The sequence below is a fragment of the Rhinopithecus bieti genome, unplaced genomic scaffold (assembly GCF_001698545.2).
Source record: "Rhinopithecus bieti isolate Rb0 unplaced genomic scaffold, ASM169854v2 scaffold_10612, whole genome shotgun sequence".
Taxonomy (NCBI): Eukaryota; Metazoa; Chordata; class Mammalia; order Primates; family Cercopithecidae; genus Rhinopithecus; species Rhinopithecus bieti.
This window is the reverse complement of record NW_016806990.1, coordinates 1,164,242-1,191,062: the sequence shown is the minus strand read 5'-3', so window position 1 is coordinate 1,191,062 and position 26,821 is coordinate 1,164,242. Positions and strand designations below refer to the sequence as shown.

General features: G+C 36.4%; 1 protein-coding gene across 4 annotated transcripts in view; it reads right to left on the bottom strand.

Moving 5' to 3' along the window:
- The window catches only part of EYA4 (EYA transcriptional coactivator and phosphatase 4), a 290,845-nt gene that overhangs the window by 36,204 nt on the left and 227,820 nt on the right, over window positions 1-26,821 (bottom strand). For all 4 annotated transcript variants that reach the window (XM_017879599.1, XM_017879602.1, XM_017879601.1 and 1 more), the window contains 4 exons: window positions 25,234-25,313; window positions 21,848-22,013; window positions 12,116-12,252; window positions 10,295-10,378 (listed from right to left, as the gene is read on the bottom strand). In XM_017879599.1, coding sequence (XP_017735088.1) covers window positions 10,295-10,378; window positions 12,116-12,252; window positions 21,848-22,013; window positions 25,234-25,313 — 467 coding nt within the window. The remainder of the gene's footprint in view (window positions 1-10,294; window positions 10,379-12,115; window positions 12,253-21,847; window positions 22,014-25,233; window positions 25,314-26,821) is intronic.

Genomic DNA, 26,821 nt, shown 5'->3' with positions numbered 1-26,821 from the left:
TCAATTTATTATAGTTTTCACTGTAGAGATCTTTCACTTCTTTGGTTAATTCCTAGGAATGTTATTTTATATGTAGCTATTATAAATAGCATTACTTTTTAATTTCTTATTCAGATTGTTCACAGCTGGAATATAAAATGCTACTGATTTTGTATGTTGATTCTGTATCCTGCAACTTTACTGATTTTATCAGCTCAAATAGTTTTTTGATGGAATCTTTAAGCTTTTCTAAAAATAAGATTATATCATCTACAAATAAGGCTAATTTGACTTCTTCCTTTTCAAATTGGATGCCCTTTATTTCTTTCCATTGTCTAACTGCTCTAAGTAGGGCTTCCAGTACTATGCTGAATAACAGTGGTGACAGTGGGCATCTTTGTTGTGTTCTAGATTTTAGAGGAAAGGTTTTCAATTTTTCCCCATTCTGTGTGATACCAGCTGCGGGTCTGTCACATATGGCTTTCATTGTGTTGAGGTATTGTCCTTCTATACTCAGTTTTTTGAAACCTTTTATCAGGAAAGGACGTTGAATTTTATCAAATACTTTTTCAGCATCAGATGAAATAATCTTTATGTGTTTGTCCTTCATTCTGTTGGTATGATGTATCACATTGATTGATTTGCATATGTTGAACCATCCTTGCATCCCTGGGGTAAAGCCCACTAGGGTCATGATGAATTATATTTCCAGTGTGTTGCTGAATTCAGTTTGCTAGTATTTTGTGGAGGATTTTCACATCAATATTTATCAAGGATATTGGCCTGTAGCTTTCTTTCTTTTTTTTTTTTTTTTCTTTTTTTTGAGACGGAGTCTCGCTCTGTCGCCCAGGCTGGAGTGCAGTGGCCGGATCTCAGCTCACTGCAAGCTCCGCCTCCCGGGTTTACACCATTCTCCTGCCTCAGCCTCCCGAGTAGCTGGGACTACAGGCGCCCGCCACCTCACCCGGCTAGTTTTTTGTATTTTTTTTAGTAGAGACGGCGTTTCACTGTGTTAGCCAGGATGGTCTCGATCTCCTGACCTCGTGATCCGCCCGTCTCGGCCTCCCAAAGTGCTGGGATTACAGGCTTGAGCCACCGCGCCTGGCCGCTTTCTTTTTTTTTGATGTGTCTTCATCCGGTTTTGGTGTCAGAGTAACACTAGCCCTGCAGAATGAGTTTGGAAATAATTCCCTCCTCTGTTTTTTGGAATAGTTTGAGCAGGGTTGCTATTAGCTCTTCCTTAAATGTTTTGAAAAATTCAGCAGTAAAGCCATAGGCTCCCAGGTTTTCTTTTCTTTCTTTCTTTCTTTTTTTTTTTTTTTTTTGCTGGGGACTTTTATTACAGCTTCCATCTCCTGTTATTGGTCTGCTCACGTTTTGGACTTCTTCATGATTCAATCTTGGCAGCTTTGTATGTCTAATTATTGGTCCATTTCATCTAGATTTTCCAGTTTATTGGCATGTAGTTGCTCACAGTAGCCTCTAAGAATCCTTTGAATTTCTGAAGTATCAGTTGTTATGTCTCCTTTTTCATTTCTGATTTTATTACTTGAGTCTTCGCTCCTTTTTTCTTAGCGAGGCTGGTTAAAGGTTTGTCTATTTTATTTATTTTTTCAAAAAACCAACTTTTCATTTTGTTGATCTTTTGTATTTTTTTATTTCAATTTCATTTATTTCTTCTCTGATCTTTCCCAGTTCTTTAAGAACTGGGAAAGCATCATTAGGTTGTTTATTTGAAGTTTTTCTACTTTTTTTGATGCAGACAATTACAGCTATAAACTTTTCTCTAAGTGCTGCTTTCACTGCATTCCACAGGGTTTGGTATTTTGTGTTTCCATACTCAATTTTTTCTTTTAAGAAATTTTTAATTTCCTTCTTAATTTTTTTCATTGACCCATTGGTCATTCAGGAGCTATTGTTTAGTTTCTATGTGCTTGCATAGTTGCCAAAATTCCTCATTATTGATTTCTAATTTTACTCCATTGTGGTCAAAGATACTTAATATAGCTTCAATTTTTTTGAATTTTTAAAGACTTTGTATTGTCTATATACTATATACTAATATATAGTATATAGTAATCATTGAGAATGATCCATGTGTGTAGGAGAAGAATGTATATTATGCAGTTGTTGTATGAAATGTTCTGTAAATATCTACTAGGTCCATTTGGTCTAAGTCTGTACAGATTAAGTCCAATGTTTCTTTGTTGATTTTCTGTCTGGATAATGTGCCCAATGCTGAAAGTGGGGTGCTGAAGTCTCCAGTGACTATGGTATTGAGGTTCTCTCTCTCTCTTTAGCACTAATGATATTTGCTTTATATATCTGGGTGCTCCAGTATTGAGTGCATACACATTTAAAATTGTTAAATCCTCTTGCTGATTTGACTCCTTTATTATTATATAATGACTTTCTTTTGTCTAATTTTTATAGTTTTTTTGTTTTACTTTTTGTGTTGAAATCCACTTTGATGGGTGTAACTATAGCTACCCTAGCTCTTTTTTGGTTTTCATTTTCAGGTAATATATTTCCCCATCCCATTATTTTCAGTCTCTGTGTGTCTTTATAGGTGAAGTGTGCTTCTTGTAGGCAAGAGATCAATGGGTCATGGTTTTTTATCTATTCAGCCACTCTATGTCTTTTGATTGGAGGGTTTAGTCCATTTACATTCAATGTTATTACTGATAAGTAAGGACATATTCCTGCCATTTTGTTATTTGTTTGCTGGTTGTTTTGTGGTTTCCTCTTCCTTCTTCTTGTCTTCCTTTTACTAAAGATGACTTGTTTGTTTGTATGTTTTAATTTCTTGCTTTGTATTTTTTGGTGTATCTGTTGTATGTTTTTGATTTACAGCTATCATGAGGCTTGCAAGTAATATAACTCATTAATTGAAATTGATGGCAATGTAACACTGATTACATAAACCAAAAAACTAACAAACCACCAAAGAGAAAACTAATTTAAAAATCTACACTTTGACTCTGTCTCCCTGCTTTTTAACTATTTGTTGTTTCTATTTATATCCTATTTTACTGTCTATGTCTTGAAAAGTTGTCATTGTTATTATTTTTAATTGGTTCATCTTTTAGTCTTTCTACTTAAAATATGAGTAGCTTACATACCACAATTCAGTGTTACACTATTCTGTGTTTTTCTGTGTAGTTTATTGTTACCAGCGAGTTTCTTAACTTCAGATGAGTTCTTACTGCTCATTAACACCCCTTTCTTGCAGATTGAAGAACTCCCTCACGCATTTCTTGTAGGATAAATCTGGTGGTGATGAAATCCCTCCGTTTTTGTTTGTCTGGGAAAGTATTTCTCCTTCATGTTTGAAGGATATTGTCACTGGATATACTATTCTAGGGTAAATATATATATATATATATTTAATCCTTAAGCACTTTAAATATGTCATGTCACTCCCTTCTAGCCTATAAGGTTTCCACTGAAAAATCTGCTGCCATGTACTGGAGCTCCACTGTATGTTCCTCATTTCTTCTCTTTCACTGATTTTAGGATCCTTTCTTTATTCTTGGGCTTTGAGAGTTTGATTATCAAATGCTTTGAGGTAGTCTTTTTTGGGTTAAATTTAATTGGTGTTCTAGAACCTTCTTGCATGTGGATATTGATATCTTTCTCCAGGTTTGGGAAGTTTTCTGTTATTATCCTTTTGAATAAACCTTCTAGCCCCACTCCTCCATCTCCTGTTTATGGGCAATAACTCTTAGATGTACCCTTTTGAGGCTATTTTCTAGATCTTGTAGGTACGCTTCACTGTTTTTTTCCTTTTTCTTTTGTTTCCCCTGGCTGTGTATTTTCAAATTGCCTGTCTTCAAGCTCACTATTTCTTTCTTCTGCTTCATCAATTCTGCTGTTATGAGACTCTGATGCATTCTTCAGTATGTCCATTACGTTTTTCAACTCCAGAATTTCTACTTGATTCTTTTTAATTATTTCAGTATCTTTGTTAAATTTATTTTATAGGATGCTGAATTCCTTCTCTGTTATCTTGAATTTTGTTGAGATTCCTCAAAAAAGCTATTTTGAATTCTCTATCTGAAAGGTCACATATCTCCATCTCTCTAGAATTGACCACTGGTGCCTTGTTTGGTGATGTCATGTTTTCCCAGATAGTCTTGATGATTGTGGATGCTCATCAGTGTCTGAACATTGAAGAGTTAGGTATTTACTGGAGTCTCTGCTTCTGGGCTTCTTTATACCTGTCCTTTTTGGGAAGGCTTTTGAGGTATTTGAAGGAACTTGGGCGTTGTGATCTAAGTTTTTGGTCACTGTAATGCTATCTGCATTAAATGAGGGCACCCCAAGCCCAGTAATACTGTGGCTCCTGCAGACTCATAGAGATACCCTCTTGGGGGTCTTGGATAAGGTCTCAAAGAATTCTCTTGATTACCAGGCAGAGACTTACTTCTATTCCCTTACTTTCTCCCAAACAAATGGGGTCTCTCTCTTGTGTTGAGCTGCCTGGAGCTGGGGAAAGGGTGACACATAAGCACTTCTGTGACCACCACCCTGGGACTGTGCTGGATCAGACCTGCAGCCAGCACAGGACTGGGTCACATTCAAAGCCTGTGGTAACCACTGCCTGGTTACCACCTATGTTTGCTCAAGGCTCTACAATCAGCAGGTGGCACAGCTAGCCAGGCTTGTATCCTTCCCTTCAGGGTGTCAAGTTCCCCCTGGTCCCTGGTGGGTCTAGAGATGCCATCTAGGAGCCAGGACCTGAATTTGGAATCTATCTGGTACTCTATTAGGAATCTACCTGTTGCTCTATTCTACTGTGGTTGAGCTGGCACCCAAGCCACAAAATAAAGTCCTTCCCACTTTTCCCTACCTATTCCACAAGCAGATAATTCTCTCCCATGATCACCACTGACTGCTCCAGGCCCATTGCAAGTACTGTCTAGCTATCACAGATGTTCATTCAATGCCTAAGGGCTCTTCAGTCAGCTCCTGGCGAATGCTCTCATGCCTAGGGCTCTCCCTTCAGGGCAGTGGGCTCCCCTCTGACCTAAAGGCAGGTGCAAAAATGCCATCCAAGAGCCATGGCCTGGAATCAGAGACCCCACATGCCGACCTGGTGCCCTATCCCACTGTTGCCAAGCTGGTACCTAAGCTGCAATAGGAAGTCCCCTTTATTCTTCCTTCTCCTTTTCTCAAGTAAAAGGAGTCCCTCTCCATAGCCACCACAGCTAGGAATGTGCTGGGTCATACCTGAAGCTAGCACATTTCTGAGTCTCACCCAAGGCCTGCGTCAAGTACTGCCTTGCTACTACTGTTGATTATTCAGAGCCCGAGGGTGATGAATCTTAGCAGTAGGAGATGAATCTTGTCAAGATTGGATCCTTCCTTTCAAAGAAACAAGCTTCCTTCAGGACATGTGTAGAAATGGTATCTGGGAACCAGGGCCTGGAATTGGGGCCTCAGACTCTGCCTGGTGCCCTTTCTTTCTGTGACTGAGTTGGTATCCAAGTTGCAAGGCAAATTCCTCTTTACTCTTTCCTCTCCTCCCTCAAGTGGAAGGAAGACCTCTCTACCGGAGCTGTGAGCTGAGATGCTTGGGGCTGAGGGAGGGGTAGCACAAGCACTCCCTTGGCTGCCCTGGCTGGTGTCTCACCAGGTCATGTGTCTGCTGAGTCCACTGGCTTCAAGCCCAGCAGAGCAGCAGGACTTGTCCAGGAATTGTGGTCCTTGTGGCCTAAACTGCCTGGACCCCAGAGCACTTCATCCCATGGTGGTGATGCTTTGCCAGAACTCAGGTTCCAACAGCTGAGATGGGAGATTCTTCTCTGGCTAGGACTGGTCTAAATGCCCCCTCCATGGGTGTTGGCTAAGTTCTACCCAGTGTTGCTTTCTGCTGTGAAAGGGCACTGAGTTCCAATGCAAAACCCTACACTCACTGAGCTCTTCCTCCCCCAAGTGCACAAATTCTCTCTCTGTGTCATTCAGCTGCTGCTGGAAGACTGGCGTGGGGTGATGGTGTGGGCAATTCAAGACTGTCTTTCCTACCCTCTTCAGTGCCTCTTTCAGTAATATGACTCAAAACTAGGTATTGTGTGATTGCTCACCTGGTTTTTGGTTCTCACAAAGGTGCTTTTGTTGTGTGGATATTTGTTCAATTTGGTATTGCTGCAGGGAGGACGATCAGTGGGGGTTTCTATTTCGCCAACTTGTTCCACCTCCTTCCCTTTACTTTGTAGTATTCATTCTCTTGTTTACAACCTTCCAGCCGCACTTGACTTCATATTCCTGGAACTCTGGAAGATCAGCACCCACTGCTGGAATGCTCTTCCCAATTCTCCCTCTCTCCTAATTTGTAGGGCTAGCTCCTCTCAGTACCAATGTCACTTCCTCAGTCACATACTCCAGTCACTCATTATGCAACCTAGTTTTATCTTTTTCACAGAAGTTACCACTATCTGAAATGTGTTTTTTGTTTTGTTTTGTTTTTTGTTTGGTTTGTAAGCTCCATGAAAGCAAGAAGCATGTCTATTGATATTACTAAATATTTGTTAAATGCAGTCTGTCTGAGGAGCTCTAGTTTACCATGTTTCAGTTATGGTTTGTGGTGAAGCTGAAGCTACCCAGCGTCATCTCTGTCCCATCTGCAGGGAACCCTGAGGTGTATGTGGTCCACAGCTTCACAAGATGGGCTTTATTTAACTACCTCTCAATACGCCAAGATAGTAATTTCTTACTGGCTAAAAGGCAGTGCCTATTTTCTGAATTATATTAAGAAAACTGTCAACGATAAAACAACTTTTAGAAAAAATATAAGCAATAATTCAATAAATAAGGCAATATAAGTTGTTTTCATGGAATTCAATAAGGGTGTTTTATTTTATTAGAAAAAAATATAGCCTAAAAACACTTTTACTTTAGTTTTCTTAAATTGCTCTGAGTAAAAACATTATTCAATGTGGTCAATCTAACAGATGGTGTTATTCCCATTTTACAAATTTTGAAACTGAATATTTAAGTAATTTGCCAGAGTCAGAATGCTGTCAGCATCAGAACTGGATTTTCAAACTTAACTTTATCTGACTCGAAAGCTTTTGCCTTTCACCACCACCCTATTGCTTCTAAAATGTCAAACATTGGCTGAACCACATGATAGGTATCCTATAAATGTAAGTTTATCTTTCTCATCCCCTTCCAATAGTGCTTCTGCTTCTTTCCGTACTCTGCCCCACCAGCAGGTACTGATGATTGTCTGCCATATTCTATTTCATGGAATATTTCTTAAGTTTTACCTCTTGATGAAAACACATCCCAAGTGTCTGAGAGAAGATCATTAAAATTGCAACTTAAAAGAGAACTCACCCAACTGCATACACAAAACCTCACTAAAATTGTCTTTACTCCTGTTTGGAAATATTACTTTTCTATTGCATTCCCAGTATACTAACTGTCTAGGCCATGCGATGTGCTGTGGCAGAAAGAACGTGGGCTCTGGGGTCAAAGAATCTGGGGCCCCAAGACTCATCTCTGCCATTGACTGGTTGTGTGGCTGTGGACACATTTTTATTACTTCTCTGTATATGTTTCCTCATCTATAGCTTTGAGAGAACAGCCTACCCCTTCACACTGTGGGATGCTTCCTGCCTGGCACATCGTGAGCCTTCCATAAAGGTTAGTTTCCTTCTTCCCCTCACTTTGCCCCACCCTTTTGGTATTCTCTACTGTTTTAACCTTCTGGAAGTATAGAGGATGCACAGAGAGTCTCTATTTTGTATTTGAAAAAAACCTTTTAGGGCAGTACTTTGGAAAAATAAAAGTTGTATGTTGAAATGAGTGCTGCATGTTCCATCGACATCCTGGGAGCTGACAGGTTTATTTCCATGATGCAGCAGGGCTGAGAGAAGTTGAACTTTGCTTTTGGAATTGCTCTTAAAGCTAGTTTATGAGTAAATTGAGAAAGGCAGCTTCATTACTTTATAGTATTTTGACAAAATAAAACAAATGTATACAGTGACAGTTTTACCATGCACCTTATCACTGCCTTGGGTCCAAATGATCTTATTATTTTTAAAGATCAAAATGACCACGAAAGGATAAAGATGTGAAGCCAGGAAATATGTCAAAAGGCTAACGATAATTCCAAAAGATGAGTTCTAGCACTGAGTTGGCACAATGGGGGCAACATGGATATTTAGGTATAACCCCTCATGGTGACTATTTTACAGGGATCTTTATTTGGGCCAATCTGCTTATTAGATTGTTTATTTTAAACACTTATCTAATATGAAACTTAGCTGCACAAAAATATTGCAATCAGTTCAACAGGATTTACTGTGTACTTCTGATAAGCCAATACTACTTAGAAGAAATCCTTCAGATTATTGTCTGGAAACTTTTTATGGTGCACACTTCATCAGTAGTAGACTATTAAGTGTGTACTCCAAATTTCTGTATAATTTACTGACAAATTATATACTTATATTTTAATTATGATCTTAGGGTAAGGCCTCATGAATGGGATTAGTGCCCTTATAAAAAAACACAAGAGTTTGCTTTCTCTCCTTTTCTCTCTGGTCTCCACCATGTGAGGTGGAGGGCATGGCAAGAAGACTGCCATCTGTCAACCCGGAAGCAGGCCCTCACCAGAATTCAATCTGTTGACAGGATGACCGTGGCCTTCTCAGCCTCCAAAACTGTGAGAAATAAATGTCTGCTATTTAATCCACCTAGTCTATGGTGATTTGTTTTAGCAGCAGAGCTAAGACAATGTATTTATAAAGTATGTGCATTGTGAAACAGATAATAAAAATTAATAAATATGAGATACAAATGTATGTATGTGTATGTGTGTATTCATTCTAATATTTCCTTTCTTTATCCCAATGGAGTGGTTTGTATGTCTGGTGTACATGTATACATCCTGCTTTGTAGAAGATTGCTTTAGATGATACTTGTGATAAAGGGGTAACACTTCTTGTAAACGGTTGTTAAAACTGTTACCTTCACATCTGTTTAGCAATATCCATTACCCATACCAAAACCAAATGACAATGCAGATTCACCCAAAGTGTAATTTAGGAAGACTAGACTTGAATGCAATTTTATCATTACTTGTCCAGAAGACAAAGCTTAATATAGTTGCTAAAAACTGCATGAGCATGAGATATTATCAAATAATGGAATGCTATGAAGACATAGGAAGACATTTCTGTAAGTGTGATATGTAAAGGAACCAAAGATACAACTTTGAGTATAGTAACTGACAGTAAGCCAACACGTTCTGAGTTGGCTCTAGTTTGATTATGAGCCCTACAAAGTTTAAGACTTCAACAGTTATGGCCTAAACAGCTGTGTTTCCAGCCACAAAGCCTGTTAGAGTTGCATCAGTCTTCGGAGAAGCACTCACAGAGGCTTGTAACAATGATGGTACAAGAAGCTAACTATAAAAATAGATGCCGGGCATGGTGGCTCACACCTGTAATCCCAGCATTTTGGAGGCGGAACGGCAGGCAGATCACTTGAGGTCAGGAGTTTGAGATCAGCCTGGCCAACATGGTGAAACCCCGTCTCTACTAAAAACACAAAAATTAGCCAGGGGTAGTGGCAGGCGCCTGTGATCCCAGCCACTTGAGAGGCTAAGGCAGGAGGATTGTTTGAGCCCGGGAGGCAGAGGTTGCAGTGAGCCAAGATCATGCCACTGCACTCCAGCCTGGGGGACAGAGTGAGATTTTGTCTAAAAAATAATAATAATAAAAATAAAATGAATAAATACATAAATAAAAGAAAAAATAAAAACGATAGCAAGAGAGAAAAGCAGGTGAGGCATGAGACCATCTATCACTAACTATGTATATGGGAGGGGGTGTTACCTCGGTTGCTGTTCATATGTGTACTCAAGTTACAGAAAAACACTCATTCATAAATCCAAAAGATCTGTCAGACGAAAGATTACTCACTATTGCTATACAATTGCAACAAATTAGTTCAAAACATTTCTTAAAGCTCTTTTATTGGGGATAATATATGCTTTCATAATGCTTTAAAGTCCATTTCGATTTACGAGTTTTTTTCTAAAATAATGATATGAGACTAAGAAGCTTGGTCTGGATGTAGAAAACTCAGTCCTTTTGAAGAAATAGCAAGGAATTCAATTTATAATAAGCTTTGTTAAATTTGCCAGTTCACATTAAAGAACTATAAGACACTAGAAATATATAATTAAGAGAAGATTTCAGACTGCAATAAAAATCACTCAAAAGCATTTTGAAATGGCCCTTGATTTTAAATCAAAAAAAAAGTATAACAAGTTTTCTTGGAGTAATGTTTGATTTCTTACCTTGCCATACTTCTGTGCATAAGACCCGGTGAGCAGTGAGTGAAAAACAATGATGGTTTCATCCAAATCCCAGACAAACACACGCTGAAGACAAAAAAATAAATATCAGAAAATTAAAAAGTCCAAGGAAACAGAAATCTATTTTCAAGCAGAAAATGTCTCCCTTCCTTGTTAGAGATCATCTTGATATCATTTTATAGAAAATAATACTATTCCTTTTTTCTGTTTTTCAAATTTGCCAAATCTAACTCCTATAAAGCCTGAGGAGCAGGAATTATACAAATAATTATAAGCTTAAGAGTCAGATGTCCTTACTTGAATAAATTAATCCATACATTTACTTGTAGTTAACACCAAAAAGAGATACATTCAGACTTTATGATAGAAGCATGCTTGAAACTCTACATATTTTAAAGTTTTATACCTTAGGGATTCATAAACTTTCACAATTTATGCAAAGAATTAGATTTTAAAGAAATATTTAAAAGAATCAATGAGTAACCACTAAACAGAATTGTCAAGTATGGATCCTGGGGTCATATTAGGCCAGCAGATATGTTGGACTCCCTGGAGTTTTGAAAGATTTCAATTATGAATTAACATTTGAAAACTAGGCAATTTCCCACAAACTTCAGAGTTTTGACTGTAGCACAGCAACTAGAAGTTGTGGCCAGGCTGGCTGCCATTCCTACATGGCAGTGACAGGCAGGTCCCTCAGAATGTGCCTTCACTCTGAGCTCCTCACAGTCTGCTGGGCAACTCAGCCCGGTCACTCAGTTATATCACCTGTCAAGTTCTTGAGGCGATGTGAACTTGCTGCTGTTGTTCAAGAAAAGGAAGTTATCTCTTATAAAGAAGCACAACGTCTGTCATTTGATTTTACGAAATCTGGAAGTTCAATTTTTTTCTTAACTGAAGTATGCGGTATGTAAGAAGTAACATATTATGGTTAAGAATAGTTTCTCCTGATGTTTTATAATAAAAATCAACCTTGCTTAGTACAGAGATATCTCAAAAGAGCTTATAAATAGAAAAATGACATATAGTGAAATTTTCAGATACACAAATTTTAACACATATTATTAAATGATTGAAATTTGTCCTATTTTAGAAGATGAATTTTCTTTCTATACAAATTACTTTTATCTTTTTAAACCTAATGACCCATTTGGACATCTTTCATTACTTTAATGCTATGAAATACAGTGCTACACAGAAAAGTATCTCACAAACAATGGCTATATTTTTAAAATTTGCCGGTGCCAATTTAGATCAAAACATGCAATGATCTCAGGCCAAGAATTTGCAGAGCCATATCATCTTTATATTGTTGTTTTTAATTTTGCTATGATAATGGATGGAATCTCAAACTTCAGAGATGTAAAATGCCTGTGACAAAGTGGGTCCATTCAATTCATTATATATCTTGTTTTTTTTTTTTTTTTTTTGAGACGGAGTCTTGCTCTGTCACCCAGGCTGGAGTGCAGTGGTATGATCTCTGCTCACTGCAAGCTCCACCTCCCGGGTTCATGCCATTCTCCTGCCTCAGTCTCTCTAGTAGCTGGGACTACAGGCGCCCACCACCATGTCCGGCTAATATTTTGTATTTTTAGTAGAAATGGGGTTCACTGTGTTAGCCAGGATGGTCTCGATCTCCTGACCTTGTGATCTGCCCGACTTGGCCTCCCAAAGTGCTGGGATTATAGGTGTGAGCATATCTTGTTTTTTAAGTTTGAAACATAATGGAACTGTAAGATAGAGAATGTATCATTCAGTGAAATAAAGCATCAAACTATAATCTTTGAGAATGAGTAGGCATACCTCCAGGTCGCTATCAGGAGGCGGGGAGGGATTATTTTTCCGGCCTCTTCCTCTGGACTTTGACCCAGAACTCCTACAGGTTCTCTCATCAAGATCTTTGATGGGTGTGGAGGGACTCTGCATGGTATCGAACTCTCCTATAGATAACATGACTTGTGTCAAGAATAGTACTTCATTATTAGATCAAGTATGACTCTTCATTATTAATTATCTTAACAAATTCCTATACCATAAAACCTCCTTATGGGAAGAAAGAGATTTATAATCCCAAGCACACACAAGTGAGTCAGAACTTTTGTAGTTTACACAAACTCCTACTAGTTTTAATCTATGTGATCTATCAAACTTCAATGTCTTTTCTATACCATATGCCTTCAACTTCCTGTCTATACCTTCACCTACATATTTATCTCCATTTAGATATGTCCTCACCTCCTTTTTTGTCACAGTTCAGAGAATGAGATGTCTTCTTCTGGATCAATTCCATCCCTCCACCTGCAAACCTGACTCCCAACCCCACCTCCTAGGAAGTCACGCTTCATTAGTCAAACCCTCTCTCATCTTCCCTTAGAACTCTCCCATTTCTTGGGGTCACTGATAAGTTTAAAAGTCCTTCCCTCTGACCTGCATTTCCATCTAGATACTATTTGCTTTCATTTTCTCTTTTAAATAACACTTCTTAAAATAGTACGTACTAGTGCTATATGACAGAAATACCATGTGAGCCACAAATGTGATCTTATATAAAATTTTAAAGTTTTTTATCAGCTATGTTAAAAAAAGTACAAAGGGATATGTAAAATTAGTATTACTTATACGTTAATTGACCTAATATATCCATGTTATCATATCAGTATGTAATCAATGTGTTAATGGACTCAATATATTCATGTTATCATATCAGTATGTAATCAATATAAAATTATCAATTATATGTTTTACATTTACTTTTTCATACTAAGTCTTTGAAATGTTGTGCAGCATTCTATGCTTAGATCGGATCTCAATCTACACCAGCAACATTACAAGTGCTCAAGAGCCACGTGTGGCCAGTGGCTGCAGCACTGGACAGCACATCTGTCCCCACTTCCTGATATCCAATGTATCATAATCTAGCTTCAGTTCACCAAAACATGATAAAAATACCCCTGCTAAGAGTCCCCAGAAATCACCTTCTTGACAAATGCAATAGACAGACTCAGTCCTTGTCTTCCAGGATCTCTGTGCTGTGTGTGATTCTCTGAAACACCACCTCCTCGAAACTACTATTTGACAGCTGATACTGTGCCTCTCCTAGTTCTAGAATCACTCCGATCCGTCCTTCTCCATTGAGAAAACATTGGTTCCTGTACTTTTCCCATTCCTTATGAGCTAGTATGTCAGAATTCCATCGTCTGATCACTGTCCTCACTGCACACAATCTAGGGGATGTAACTCTCTCATGTGTTAACGACCCTATCTGTGATGACTCATACATAAACCTATACCTCCAACTAGGCCACATCCTAAGTTTAGACTTTTTATCTAATATTTCTAATATCTAATTAGACTTTTTTATCTAATATCTAATTAGACTTTTTATCTAATATTTCTGCATGTCCCATAGATAACTAAACTCTGAAATGATTAAAGCTTGTGAGAATGTATGTTAGGAGGTAGAGAGTACTGAGTAGTGGCAAACCTGTGGGAACAATTGTTAAGATAAACTAAGGCAACTGCGAGATACCATATAACAAGCTGAAGAGTCAGAATTACTACATGAGTTCAAGTATTTTATTCAATCTCTCTAAATCTCAGTTTCATAGCAGCTTTCTGGATTACCGAGGAATAAATCTGATTTATATTTAATTTGATTTAAATTATATGTATAAAGTGAAAATTTCTAAGAAGGCAAACTACATTAAATTTAAATTACATGATTTTGAAACGAAAAGATATTATGGCTGTCATTTTTTATCATTAAATTTAAAAATTAAAATAAAATAATCCTGAGGACAACCAAGCAGTTATTACTCTAAATAAACAAATCTGAACGAACTAAGCATCACTTTTCTAAGAAATAGTAATTTTACATTGCTAACCTCTAATATTTTCTTTGGGAAACACTGTGCATGTCAGGACATGATCAAAAAAATATGCCTGTGCTCCAAATATTATTTGCACTTAAAATATTGCCAGCATAGTTCATTTCATAGGTCTATGTTATCACGTGGGTGACAGTAGATGGCATAGTAATAAGGTTTTTAAGTTATGGGGTTGAATATAGCCTTATCTTATAGTTAATCATGTTTCACCTTATTTGTACAGACATTAAATTAGTCTTTAGGTGTCTGAATATACACCAACTTTTAAATAAAATAACATAAAAGTTCAATTTTTAATTATTTTTGAAACAGAATTTTCCTGAGGTCACTATATTCCACAAACCAAATGTCTGCTTTCAAATAAAATGGTGATTAAAATTAACCCTCACTTATAAAGCATGCATTTAAAAAACATTTTGGATGACATTCCATAAAACCTCTCCTTATAGTCATTATAGATCAATTTTCAGGTGTTAACTATCATAAGGCAACTTTGTTCTTGCCACAGTGTAAGAGCTGACAGAACAAAAACTTGAGAGGTCCCAGTCATGGGTGGTTGTAGGCTGAGTCCATAAAGAAGGAGTTAGCAGGAATAATTCTGCTATTCAAATGAACTGGGATCCAGCAGCTGTCACAGCAAAGAGGTGAAAAGAGCAGAAGAGGAAAGGGAAAAGACTGTGGTTATAGGACGTATCTAGGTTTCAGTAAACCTAAGTCTTTATTCCCATTGATGCTTTTCAAATTACTGAAGAATCTTAAAAGGGCTCTAAGAATTTGGACAAAATATGGGCAGAAGTGTTTTGATGGGGGTAAAGACAGCCTTTTAAGAAAACTATGAAAGGTAACTCTACATTTATTCATCCCTTAGTACATGGCATGCACTGCTCTTTAAAATTTTTTTTTTTATTGAAATACGTGTTTGGCTTCATTCACTGCTGTGAGATAATCCATATTCTAGCCTGGGACAGCAGTTGTCCTTTCCTTAATGTGGCTAGAACTTCTTCATGTATATATACTACACTGTATCTATTACAGTGTATCCATTCTGTTGCTGGGCATTTGAGTTATTCACAATTTTAGGTTACTATAAATAAAGCTGTTATATACATTCTTGTACAAGTCTTTGTGGATATAAGCTCTTAATTCCTCTTGGGTATGTATACCTGACAATGTGATTCCTGAGTCAGAAGGAAGGCATATGTTCATCTTTGACAGACACTGACCTTTTTCCAGTGTATTACTCTCTTTCCAGTGTATTAATGACCATGCTAACCCATTGCCCATTTTTATTAATTTAAAGACAGTATTAGTTTACTCTCTTACCACAACGAGAGTTTCCGTTATTCCACATTCTTGTCAATACTTGATATTGTTAGTCTTTTTAATTTTCACCATTTTGGGTGTGTGATGATATCTCACTGTGGTTTTAATTAGAATTTTCTTGATGAGTAATTATGAAGAATACTTTTTCATGTTTCTTGCTCATTTGATATCTTCTTTTTAATGAAGTAACTGTTAGATCTTTTGCCCATTAAGAAAACTAGGTTGTTTGTCTTTGTCTTATTGATTCGTCAAAGCTCTTTTTATGAAACTTTTCATATATATATATATATATGTATGTCTGTATATATATGTATGTGTGTGTATATACATGTGTGTGTGTATGTGTGTGTGTGTGACTCAAACCTTACTCCAACCAGTGAATTAGGTCCTTCATTATTGTCTTTTAATAATGGAGAAACTGGAGAAGAGGTAATTAATTTATCAAAATTAAATAGCTTGTATGATGCAACACTGGTATGATTGCAGAACTCCTGCTTTAACCATTTGGTTATACTTTCTCAGGCAAACAGCAATGGACTCTTCAGGTTACCAAAAGGTCAAACCTAGATCTGCTTCTACTTATAAAAGAGTCATATAACAACCTACTAGAGAGAGAGAAAATATTTGCAAACCATACATCTGATAAAGGGTTAATATCCAAAATACATAATGAACTGAAACGACTCAATAGTAAAAAACAAATAACCCAAATAAAAAATGGGCAATGGGTTGGCATGGTCATCACTCAAAAGAAGACATAAAAATGACAACAGTTGTATGAAAAATGCTCAACATGACTCATCATCAAAGAAATGCAAATTAAAACTACAATGAGATACCATCTCACACCTGTTAAAATGGCTATTATCTAAAAGAAGAAAGATAACAAGTGTAGGAGATGCTGTGGAGGATGAAAATCTTGCACACTGCTGGTGGGGGTGTAAATGAACACAGCCATTTAGTCCGTTTTCACATGGCTATAAAGAACTACTCGAGAGTGGGTAATTTACAAAGGAAAGAGGTTTAGCTGACTCAGTTCAGCATGGCTGAGGAAGCCTCAGGAGACTTACAATCATGGCAGAAGGGGAAGGGGAAGGGGAAGCAAGGCACCTTCTTCACAAGGTGGCAGGAAGGAGAAGGAAAGCAGAAGGAACTACCAAACATGTATAAAACTGTCAGATTTCATGAGAACTCACTCATTATCATGAGAACAGCATGGAGAAAACTGCCCCATGATTCAATTACCTCCACCTGGTCTCTCCCTTGACACATGAGGATTAGGGGGATTACAATTCAAGATGAGATTTTGGGTGGCGACACAGCCAAACCATATCAGCCATTATAGAAAACACTATGGAAGTTCCTAAAAACAGAACTACCATATGATCCAGCTATCACACCGCTGGGTATACAGCAAAAGAAATGAAATTAGTATGTTGAAGAGATATCTGCACTTTCATGTTCATTGCAGCATTATTCACAAATAGCCAAGATATGGAGTCAACCTAAGTGTTCATCAATGGATAAATGGACAAAGGAAATGTGGTATATGTACATTATGGGATACTGTTTGGCCTTAAAAAAGAAAATCCCGTCATCTGAGACAACAAGGATGAACTTAGAGAACATTATGTTAAGCGAAATAAGCTAAGCTCAGAAAGACAAATACTACATGATCTCATTTACATGCGGAGTGCAAAAAAGTTGAACTCATAGAAGAAGTGAGTAAGATGTGGTTGCTAAGGGCTGTGCGGCTGGAGAGGGAGACTGGGGAGCTGTTGGTCTAAGGATATAAAACTTCAGCTAGACAAGAGGAATAAGTTCAAGATATCTATTGTACAACATGTTACTATAAGAAATAACAATGTATTGTATTTCTAAAAATTACTAAGAGAATAGATTTTCGGGGTTCTCACCACAAAATGATAAGCATGTGAGGTAATGCATATGTTAATCAGCTCAATTTAGCCATGTCACAATGTATATGTATTTCAAAACCATGGGTTATACATAAAAGTAGATACAATTTCTTTTTAAAGACTCAAACTCCTGGACTCAAGCAATCTTCTTGCCTCAGCCTCCAGAGTAGCTGAGATTACAGGTGTCGATCATTGAGCCGATATATACAAGTTTTTGTCAGTTAAACAATAAATTTTTAAAAAGTCACATGGGCGTTAATATAATTTCTGTGAGATGGAGGGCCAAATAATTCACTGAAAGAACTTCACAGAAGTAAAAGAGCATGTCCTGCAAAGGCCATGCGATACATCTGGGCTACTAGAGCAATCACCCAGGTGGAATTGTACTGACCTCTATTCCTTTTGAAGGTGCTATCCTTTCTTCTGATAAAGGGTAAAACCAGGAACTTGAGCTCAACCAGTCATTAAACATTTGTTGACACTTTTTTTAAAAGGAGAAAGCCGTTAATTCCAGTGCCTTTGCCAAATTTCACTCAGGTAATTGCACAAGGGCATAGCAATGCCACAGGTAGGGAAAATGTAAATTGGCAGTTGAATGTGGTCCTTTCTATCTAAATCCTCTTGTTAGTTTCCATTAGATGAGTTCGCACTTTGCTTCTCTTCCTTTCCTTACCTGAAATACCATGAAGTTATCAAAAGGCTGCTATGTTCTGCCTAAGAAATGGCTTCTTTTCAGAGAGTGAAATGATCTTACTATATCCTTTACTTTTCTGGAGCCCTTGTTAGGTTCAATTAGCTAATGTATTGTAATGTTTGTCAAAGTCTCAGGGTAAAACACAATATTGTTATACAAGACTAACTGTATTTGATTTTAAAGATGTTTAAAATATTTGAAAAGGAGGAGCTATAAAAATATTTCTCATCTTCATGTGCGAATCTGTCCTCAAACTTTCTTAATACAAATACAAAATATGATACACCCAATATAAATTTTACATTAAAGAAGACCTTTGGAAAGATAATGAAGTAAAATGTCTGTTCGTAATCAGCATGGTAGTGTTACTTTAAATCCACTGTCAAACTACCTAATAAGGTAAATTAAATAATGGAATGCTATTTGCAATTTCCAAATAACGTCAGTCATTACAAAATTGCCCTAGGCTTTTCTTGACCCAATACTATACATGATTGAATAATTATCCTTTAATCAGTACAGTAATGAATAACTGTACCTTCTAAGTTTTGGATATTTAGATCCCACTTTATTTCATTAGACTTATCTCTAAATCAGAACAACCAGCTGTCTCTTACTGAACATAAGGTATGTTTTCATTATAAAAGTAGAATTCAACAGTGACTCTTCTAAGAAAAACTGTGGGTTTCATTTTGGGTTTCTACTTTAAGTCCAAAATGCAGAACCAGTCAATGGGAAATACTTTTCTTGCCCTTGAACTAAATACATCAGATTCCATCAATAATAAAGAAAAATTCCATAGTTATAAACTTGTTTGCTTTTTGGCTGTATGCCAGATCTAAAAAGGCAAAATTAAACTTAAAACTACATTGACTGAAGGTCTGAGGTCATAGAATTCTTTAAAGATCCAGACATGTGTGTTGTTACAATTCTGGCTGAGAGAATAATATAGTTATAAGCAGAATTAATTCCTTCTTTAAATTCAACAGACAGTCTAATAAAATCTGAAAATGATGTCAAACCGTATTTCTTGGCCTTAGCAACCAATGGAGGCCTGATGAAATTGCAGCATTCTGATAGTGAAAGTCAGAATTCCATATGTGAATGTGTCACATCCAAAGTCACATACTCAGACTATCTACCTGCCTGTATTTAATATATTTAATATGAATAAACAGCTATTTTCAATACTGATTATTCTAATAAGGAAAGTAACCATCTGTGTTTTTCCTGCAGAGAAGCTTTCTTGTGATTATATGGAAATTGGACCAAAAAAAAAGCAACATTTTATACAAAGCTCTACATAGCATATACCGTATCTGAGTACACAAATGGGTTTCATTCTTGGTAGCTGTAGTCTAGCAAATTAAAAAAACACCCTGCTGGTCTTGTCCGTCATTCAGTCTCTGATATCTTGATGAATAAATATATCTGTGATTTCATTTTTAAATACTCGCCCTACCTTGTTTTCCCCACACATTCATCACTGAGAAAAACCTTCCAATATCTCCCTTCCTAAAGTAACTGCTTGTTAAGCAAGGAATTCTGAAATCATTCTTTGAATGAAAGAAGATCTTTGATGTGATGCAAGTATTGACCCAAAGAGGATCATGACAGATTTGGAACATGTGATTTGGGCTGGGGCTTAATGAGTAAGGCGCCTAGGGCACAAAATTTAAGAACGAGTTCCACCTTACATTTTTTGCTCTGGGTGCTTCACTGACCTCACCCTAATCCTGGCCTTGCAAGAGGTACAGATACCCAGGGAGGCTAAGGCTAGCTGAAAAATCCAAAACAGAGAGCCCCAAAGGGACAAGGACCAGAAATTCAAAGAGGCTGTGTACTCACAGGTAGGAGGATATAAAAGGAAGGTAAGGGGAAAGAAACTAAAATGTAGGGGCATCAAAGACAAGCTGCATCTACTAGACAATTATTCCTTGGACCCATAGGTAAAGATTATATTCTGAACAGGGAACTACAAATCATGAGTGTTATCATTTCATCAATTCATGATATAAACATATCTTGGCTGTTGCTTAAAATATCAGTTTCATTTTTACTTTATGTCCAAATTAGTTTACTTGTTAATATCTCCCATATGACCTACCATTTCCCTTTCTCACTATTGTAATTACTTGCTTGATCCTTGTCTTGCTTGTTAAATGGAAGCTAAAGGTGTGCAAAGAGCTCATTCACTGCTGAAATACCAGTTTCTAGCACAGTGCTGATACTTACTATGCACTCAATAAACAATCGTTTAATGGCACTGAGTCATCTTGGCCCCACTGGTCCAGTTAAAAAGAGTGTTTTACAGTATTGTGACCATGTTTCCCTATTTTCCCTCCCATCCAAAGCTAAGTAAAAAAGAAGTAGAGATGAATTTGGATCTTGCAAATAACCGAAGGCAGAAAAATATACTTGAACAAATTATTGATATTTTAAAATTTCTTAACCTCATTTTCTTAGTGACTTTTGAGAGTTCTTTATATATTTCTATAATTCCTTTATCAGTATGTGTATTATAAATATTTTCTCTAAATCTATAGCTTGTCTTTTTATTCTTATAACAGTGTCTTTTGAAGAGCAAAAGTTCTTTACAATTTTTTGAAATCTAATTTTATCTATTCTTTTCTGGTATGAATTGTGTTTTTAATGTCATATCTATAAGATCTTTATGTAGCCCAGGGTCACAAAGATTTTCACCATTTTTTTCTTCTAGAAGTTTTATAGTTTTAGCTTTTTAGATGTAGGCTTACAATCCATTTTGAGTTAATTTTTGTATACAAGTTGAGATTCTTTCCTCTTTTGCATACAGATGTCCAATTGTTCCAGCACCATTTGTTTAAAAAGACTGGCCTTTGTATCCTGATTCAAAAATCTGCTTTCTAGCATAAATATGCATCTGTTTCTGGACTCTCCATTGTGTTTTATTGCTGTATGTGTCTATCCGTTTGCATTCTCTTGATAACTGTACATTATAAGTCTTTAAATCAGGTAATCTGAGTCTTCAAACTTTGTTCTTATTTTTAAAAATAGTTTTGACTATTCTAATTCATCCACCTTTCCTTGTGATTTTAGAACCATCTCAATAATTTCTCCAAAAAGTCCTGGAACTTTTCTTAGGATTATGCTGAGTCTCTGTTAAATTTGCTTTTAACTTTAAATACTTCAGCTGTGTCAAATTATGTGTAGCAAATGCAATTTGAATACCGCAAGTTTCAGATAATGAAACACACAATGGATTTTAAATACACACTGATCACACAAAGACATTAAACTACCTACCACTGATTCTACAAATCCCAGGAATGTAGGAAATGTTCACTGGCTAGAGCTACTGACAACTTACAAAGGTGAAGGGCTTATGCAGTCTCTTTAGCATAAAGGAAATAATATCAGTCATACTCAAGGAAGATAATATGACAACTTTGTTGCAAGCTCTTCACAAAACGAATAATGAGTCTGGTAAAAGCTCCATATTCATATGTACACCATCATTTAGAGATTAAAATCGCCTATCTGTCCCATATCTAAAAGAAGGATCTTCTGGAATGCCAGAAGAGCCTCATCTTATACAGTCATGCTACCACAGATTAAACATCAGAACAATTATCTGGGAGCTTTCAGCCATGTTTTCGGAATGTCCACTTTCTCCATTTTACTAGATACTGCAAAACCTATAAAAGTATTTCACCTGGGTGAAGATCTGTACCTGGTTGGTTAGTCAGTCCTGGGAGAGATTCCTGCAACTGGTAAGTAGAGGTTGAAGAGGGTGTGCCATCGGCTGTGTTATTTGATGTCATATACGCTCCATACGTTGATGCTGAATAATACTGTGCATACTGGTTTTGGCCAAAGGCTGTATAGGATGGATAATCCTGAAACAATAATTGAGATGTGTGTGTTTGAAAGAGAAATTACTCTTTAATACTCTCCAAAGAAAACCAGTCATTACAGTAACTGAAAGATTACTGAAAGTCTTTAGTGAACTTTTCAATTATTTAGTTTCCCTCCTTTGTTACAGAGATAAACGAAAGCACTGAATCAACACCCTTGACCTGCTTTTTATTAAAAAATTTTAAGAACCTTAAAATGATGATAATCACCCTTCAAAATCCTTTTACATAGTAGGATGATGAGTAAGGAATTATTGTGATAATTGGTGTTTAATATATCTAGCATGTGTCAGCCCAAAACGTTATCGGTGATGACAAATCCTTGGTCATCATCGATAACATTAAGATCCCCTGATGAAATGTGTTCCAAAGGAAACAAAGATCTACATTTGATGTGGTTTCCAAAAAATAAAAGAAATAATCTTTATAAGTAAATATGTATACTATCATAAAGGATCAGGTAATATGGCAGAAAACTAAAATTCTATTAGTCTGAAAATTTCAAGATCCAATGTTTCCCACTACCACTTGTGAGCCAAGAACAAAAACCTCATCATATCTAAACAAAGTTCCTAGCAATATCTCTCAAAGTAAAACAGTGATAGTAGATGTTCACATAGTGCTTACTCTGTATGAAGACACTGTTCTAAGGGCTCAAATATATTTACTCATTTAATCCTCATAATCTCTTATGTGGTCTTAATACTACATTCATTTTACATCGAAGGGGACTAAGGCACAGAGTGGTTAAGTGATTTGCACAAGGTCACACAGCTAGTAAGTTTCAGAGCTAGATTTGAACCCAGAGTGCCTAAGTCAAACATCTGTGCTGAAGTGCTCTGTTAGCCTACTAATTCCTGCAGAAGAAGATGAGGTTACATACTGGAAAGGTCAGGCTATTCCCCACTGGGGAATATAATGTCTTTTCATATTCAAACATATCTCAAAGATCTCCCTTTCTTTTCATTTCCACTGTCGTCCCCCTTGTCCAAGCTACCTTTTCTTCCTATTGCAGGCAATGTATTCATTTTTAAATTTATCTTCTCTTTCCATTTTTGACTTTCTCCAAAGACCTTGGTGGCAGAGTTATCTTCTCAAAACATAAATTAAATGATGTAATTTTCTTGCTCAAAATCTTATCATAGCCTCCCACTGGGCTTGGAACAGAATCCAAATTCCTTGTTGTAAACCACCAGGCCTTACGTGAGTAGGCCCCCACCTATCTCTGCAAATGTGTTTCCACACTTGCCCCTCATGCACTAACTAAACTCCAGCCTTTTGTTTGTTTGTTTGTTTGTTTGTTTGTTTTTGAGTTCAGTGACACACCAAGTCTTCCATCCATAGGGGATTTGGTACACGCTGCTTTCTTTGCCTCAAACACCACTGCCCTCCTTCACCTAACTCTTAGAAGTCTTGGCCTAAATGTGGTTTCCATAGAGAAGCCTTATATAAAACCTCCCCTATTCAAAATTATACTTCAGTTGATGTTTTAACAGAGCCTGTTCTCTTTCTAAATCTGTACTTGTGTGTTTACTGGTTTATTGTCTGTTTGTCCCAGTAGGCTGTAAGCTCCATGAGGCAGGAATCAGATCTGATCCACTCCGGCCCCACCTTCGTGTACCCCAGTATACAGACCAATTCCTAACACTTAATGGACACTCAATAGGTATTAGCCAAAACAACAAACTGGTGCTCAGGCATGGTCCCAAATACAGATTACATTTTATATTGTGATCCATTGTATTTAAATCTTCACAGATTTTCAGATCTGTTTTATGATTAACTGTTTTTAAAGAAATGTTTTTTTCCTTTACAAATCTTTTCTTAATCCTTCCAAATAGAGGCAGAGTAGTTTTTCCCTTATAGGACAACTCTGCCTAGTGTATATTTTTGTTATTATATTCACTATATCTCACCCTCTGTCCATCTTATTTTCATATTTGTTTCTTTGGAGGGCTGAATCCTTCTAAAGAGCAGGGAACAATGACTTACCAGTTTTGAATCTTCAATCCTTAGCCAAAAATCTAACACATACCAAGTACTCAATAAATGCTTGTTGGACCAATAAATAAACGTGTAAAATCAAGTTACAAAAAAATTCTCAATTAAAAAAATAAAATACATGTACTGGCTCTGATGTTTAGTGTTTTAAGATATCGTTTTTCTAACTAATGCTAAATTACAGTTTAATCCTATCAAAAATATTATTATTTCACACTATTTTAATGATCAAAATTTCCTTTCTGCCTTTTGTTATATCAATAAAACTAAAATAAAGCAAGTTATAAAATCCCTTCAGTAAATCAAAAAGTAAGCACTTGTACAGTAACTTACATTTTAGAATATATAAATGTCTAGCAATTATACTAAAGTAAAATACTGCACTGCCAGACCAGAAGTCAGCCACTCTTCAATCTCAACTACTTCGAATGTGGCTGAAAATAAAAAAATACGGACAAAAGATTTGGAAGTGTCAACATAAATCACGAATTTAGGGACACTCTGAGCTGATTCACTCATTTAGGGTCATTCACTCTTGCTTCATGCATAATTCTAACATGTTAGATTTTAAAACTCACAAAAATATTAAGAAAACATAATTAGAAGGAGGACTAAAGACTACCAAAGGCAGGCACGGTGACAAAAGCAAAAAGCTGCAGCTGTCAGGAAAGTGGGAATCAAACATTGAAAGTATTCATAAAACTAAAAAATAGAAAAATTATTTAAAAGCCAACAGTAGTCTTTGAGGCATTTTGTTTAGTAACAAAGGACACTTTTTAAGACTGTTCAATGTTATATAGTCTGTAGCATAATCCTATAACTGATTTTAATCAATTAATACTGATTCAACCAATTAATATTCATTATAATAACTGCTTTATCAAGAAAATAAAATTGTTTTAGTAGTATTTTAAGATAACAGAAAATATACAATACATTTTGTAATTCCATGCCAAATGATTAAAACAACTACAGTATAAATGTTTAAAACACAAATGTTTAACAATAAAAAAATCTAAAATAGCCAGAATAATACATATTCCAAGAATTCTAGATAGGTAATTTTTCACTATCCTGAAATGTTATAATAATTTTTAAATAAAGAAACCTTATCCTGGGAGGGTACACACATATATGGCAACCCAAGTACTCTTCAAAATCTGAAATACATATAAAAGCATAAACACAAAAGCTACTATACCTGTTGTGAACCACTGAAATTCGTTGAATTGGAAACTGAATTATTTGCATAAATAGTAGATGACGGTGCAAAACTAGAACCTAGAGGTAAAAAACAAACTGCATTTTAAAAGTATTCCTTGTAAAATGATAAAAATATTTCATTTCGCAGAATTCTGTAAGAGAAACACTTTGAAATTTGTCACGAAGATAGTGAAATTTGAAGTTGAGACATTTATACAGAAAATAGGCTTAGCTCTCTCCCTCTTGTAACAGCTGGTAAACCCTTTCCTGTTGAATCTGTTGAGGTAAACAGAAGCACATGGGAATAGTCTTCATAAGGAGTGAGGCTAACATCCAAGGGTTAAGAGTCTAGAAGTGCAGGGATACGCAAATGATAAAATCTTACACAGACTAAGACTGCCTCCAGGAAACTACTGGAACTTTCAAATCATATCAACTGCATTTACATACAAAAACAAATCACTTGAGTTCAACATTTGTACAGGGTTTTTAGCGTGGGAAATAAACATACAGCAACTCCCTGTACTTTTGTTCACTTTGTCTTTACTTTAGAACAAAAATAGCTGTGAATTAGGGTTCAGACTCAAGGGAGAACTGTTTATACTACACAAATCTAGAGTTTGAGGGCCTTCTAAAACTTTACTGCAAGGTCTGACATTTAATGATTTCTCAAATCAGGGCAAAAACAAGTGAGCTGCCAATTATAGGTTTCCAAAAAAAAAAAGTCCTTATGGGATGTGCTTGTCAAAAACTAAAATGAAAGGCTATTGAGGTAGCTGATTACTTGTTTTATCAATGTGTTTTGACTAGTCATGTATTATGTAATCAGTGCCACTGACCTGACCTGGAATAGCCAATATGAAAGTATTTGTGAAAAAATAAAAATACTGTGTATCACATGGCTAACTGAAGCTGTATGAATTTTTGAGGCTACAGCATGCATTCAAATATGTTTTGACCTACATTCTAGGGAAAAAGAGCACTGCTATTCCAGCTGAACATATCTAAATAATTATTTCATTTGAATCAATTGACCAAAATGTCATACCAGTTGGTTCAAATATGTTAATATAGCCCCAAATTTGTGATTTTCAGTACAGACAAAATGACAGATAGTAACCAGCTTTTAAAATTTTTACTATGTCACTAAAATTCTTTTGGCAACTATTGCATTAAGATACAACATGGCTAGGCGTGGTGGCTCATGCCTGTAATCCCAGCACTTTGGGAGGCCATGGCGGGCGGGTCACCTGAGATCAGGAGTTCGAGACCAGCCTGATCAACATAGTGAAACCCTGTCTCTACTAAAAATACAAAAATTAGCCAGGCGTAGTGGTGCACACCTGTAATCCCAGCTCTCAGGAGGCTGAGGCAGGAGAATCGCTTGAACCTGGGAGGCAGAAGTTGCAAATTAGCTGAGATGGCGCCATTGCACTCCAGCCTGGACACCAGAGCCAGACTCCATATCAAAAAAACAAAAACAAAGAACAACAATAAAAAGATAAAACACAATTTTAATAGGAGTCTAAAATTAAAAGAAATGTAATGATCCTATATGCCTATATGGAGGATTGGAGAGTAAATAT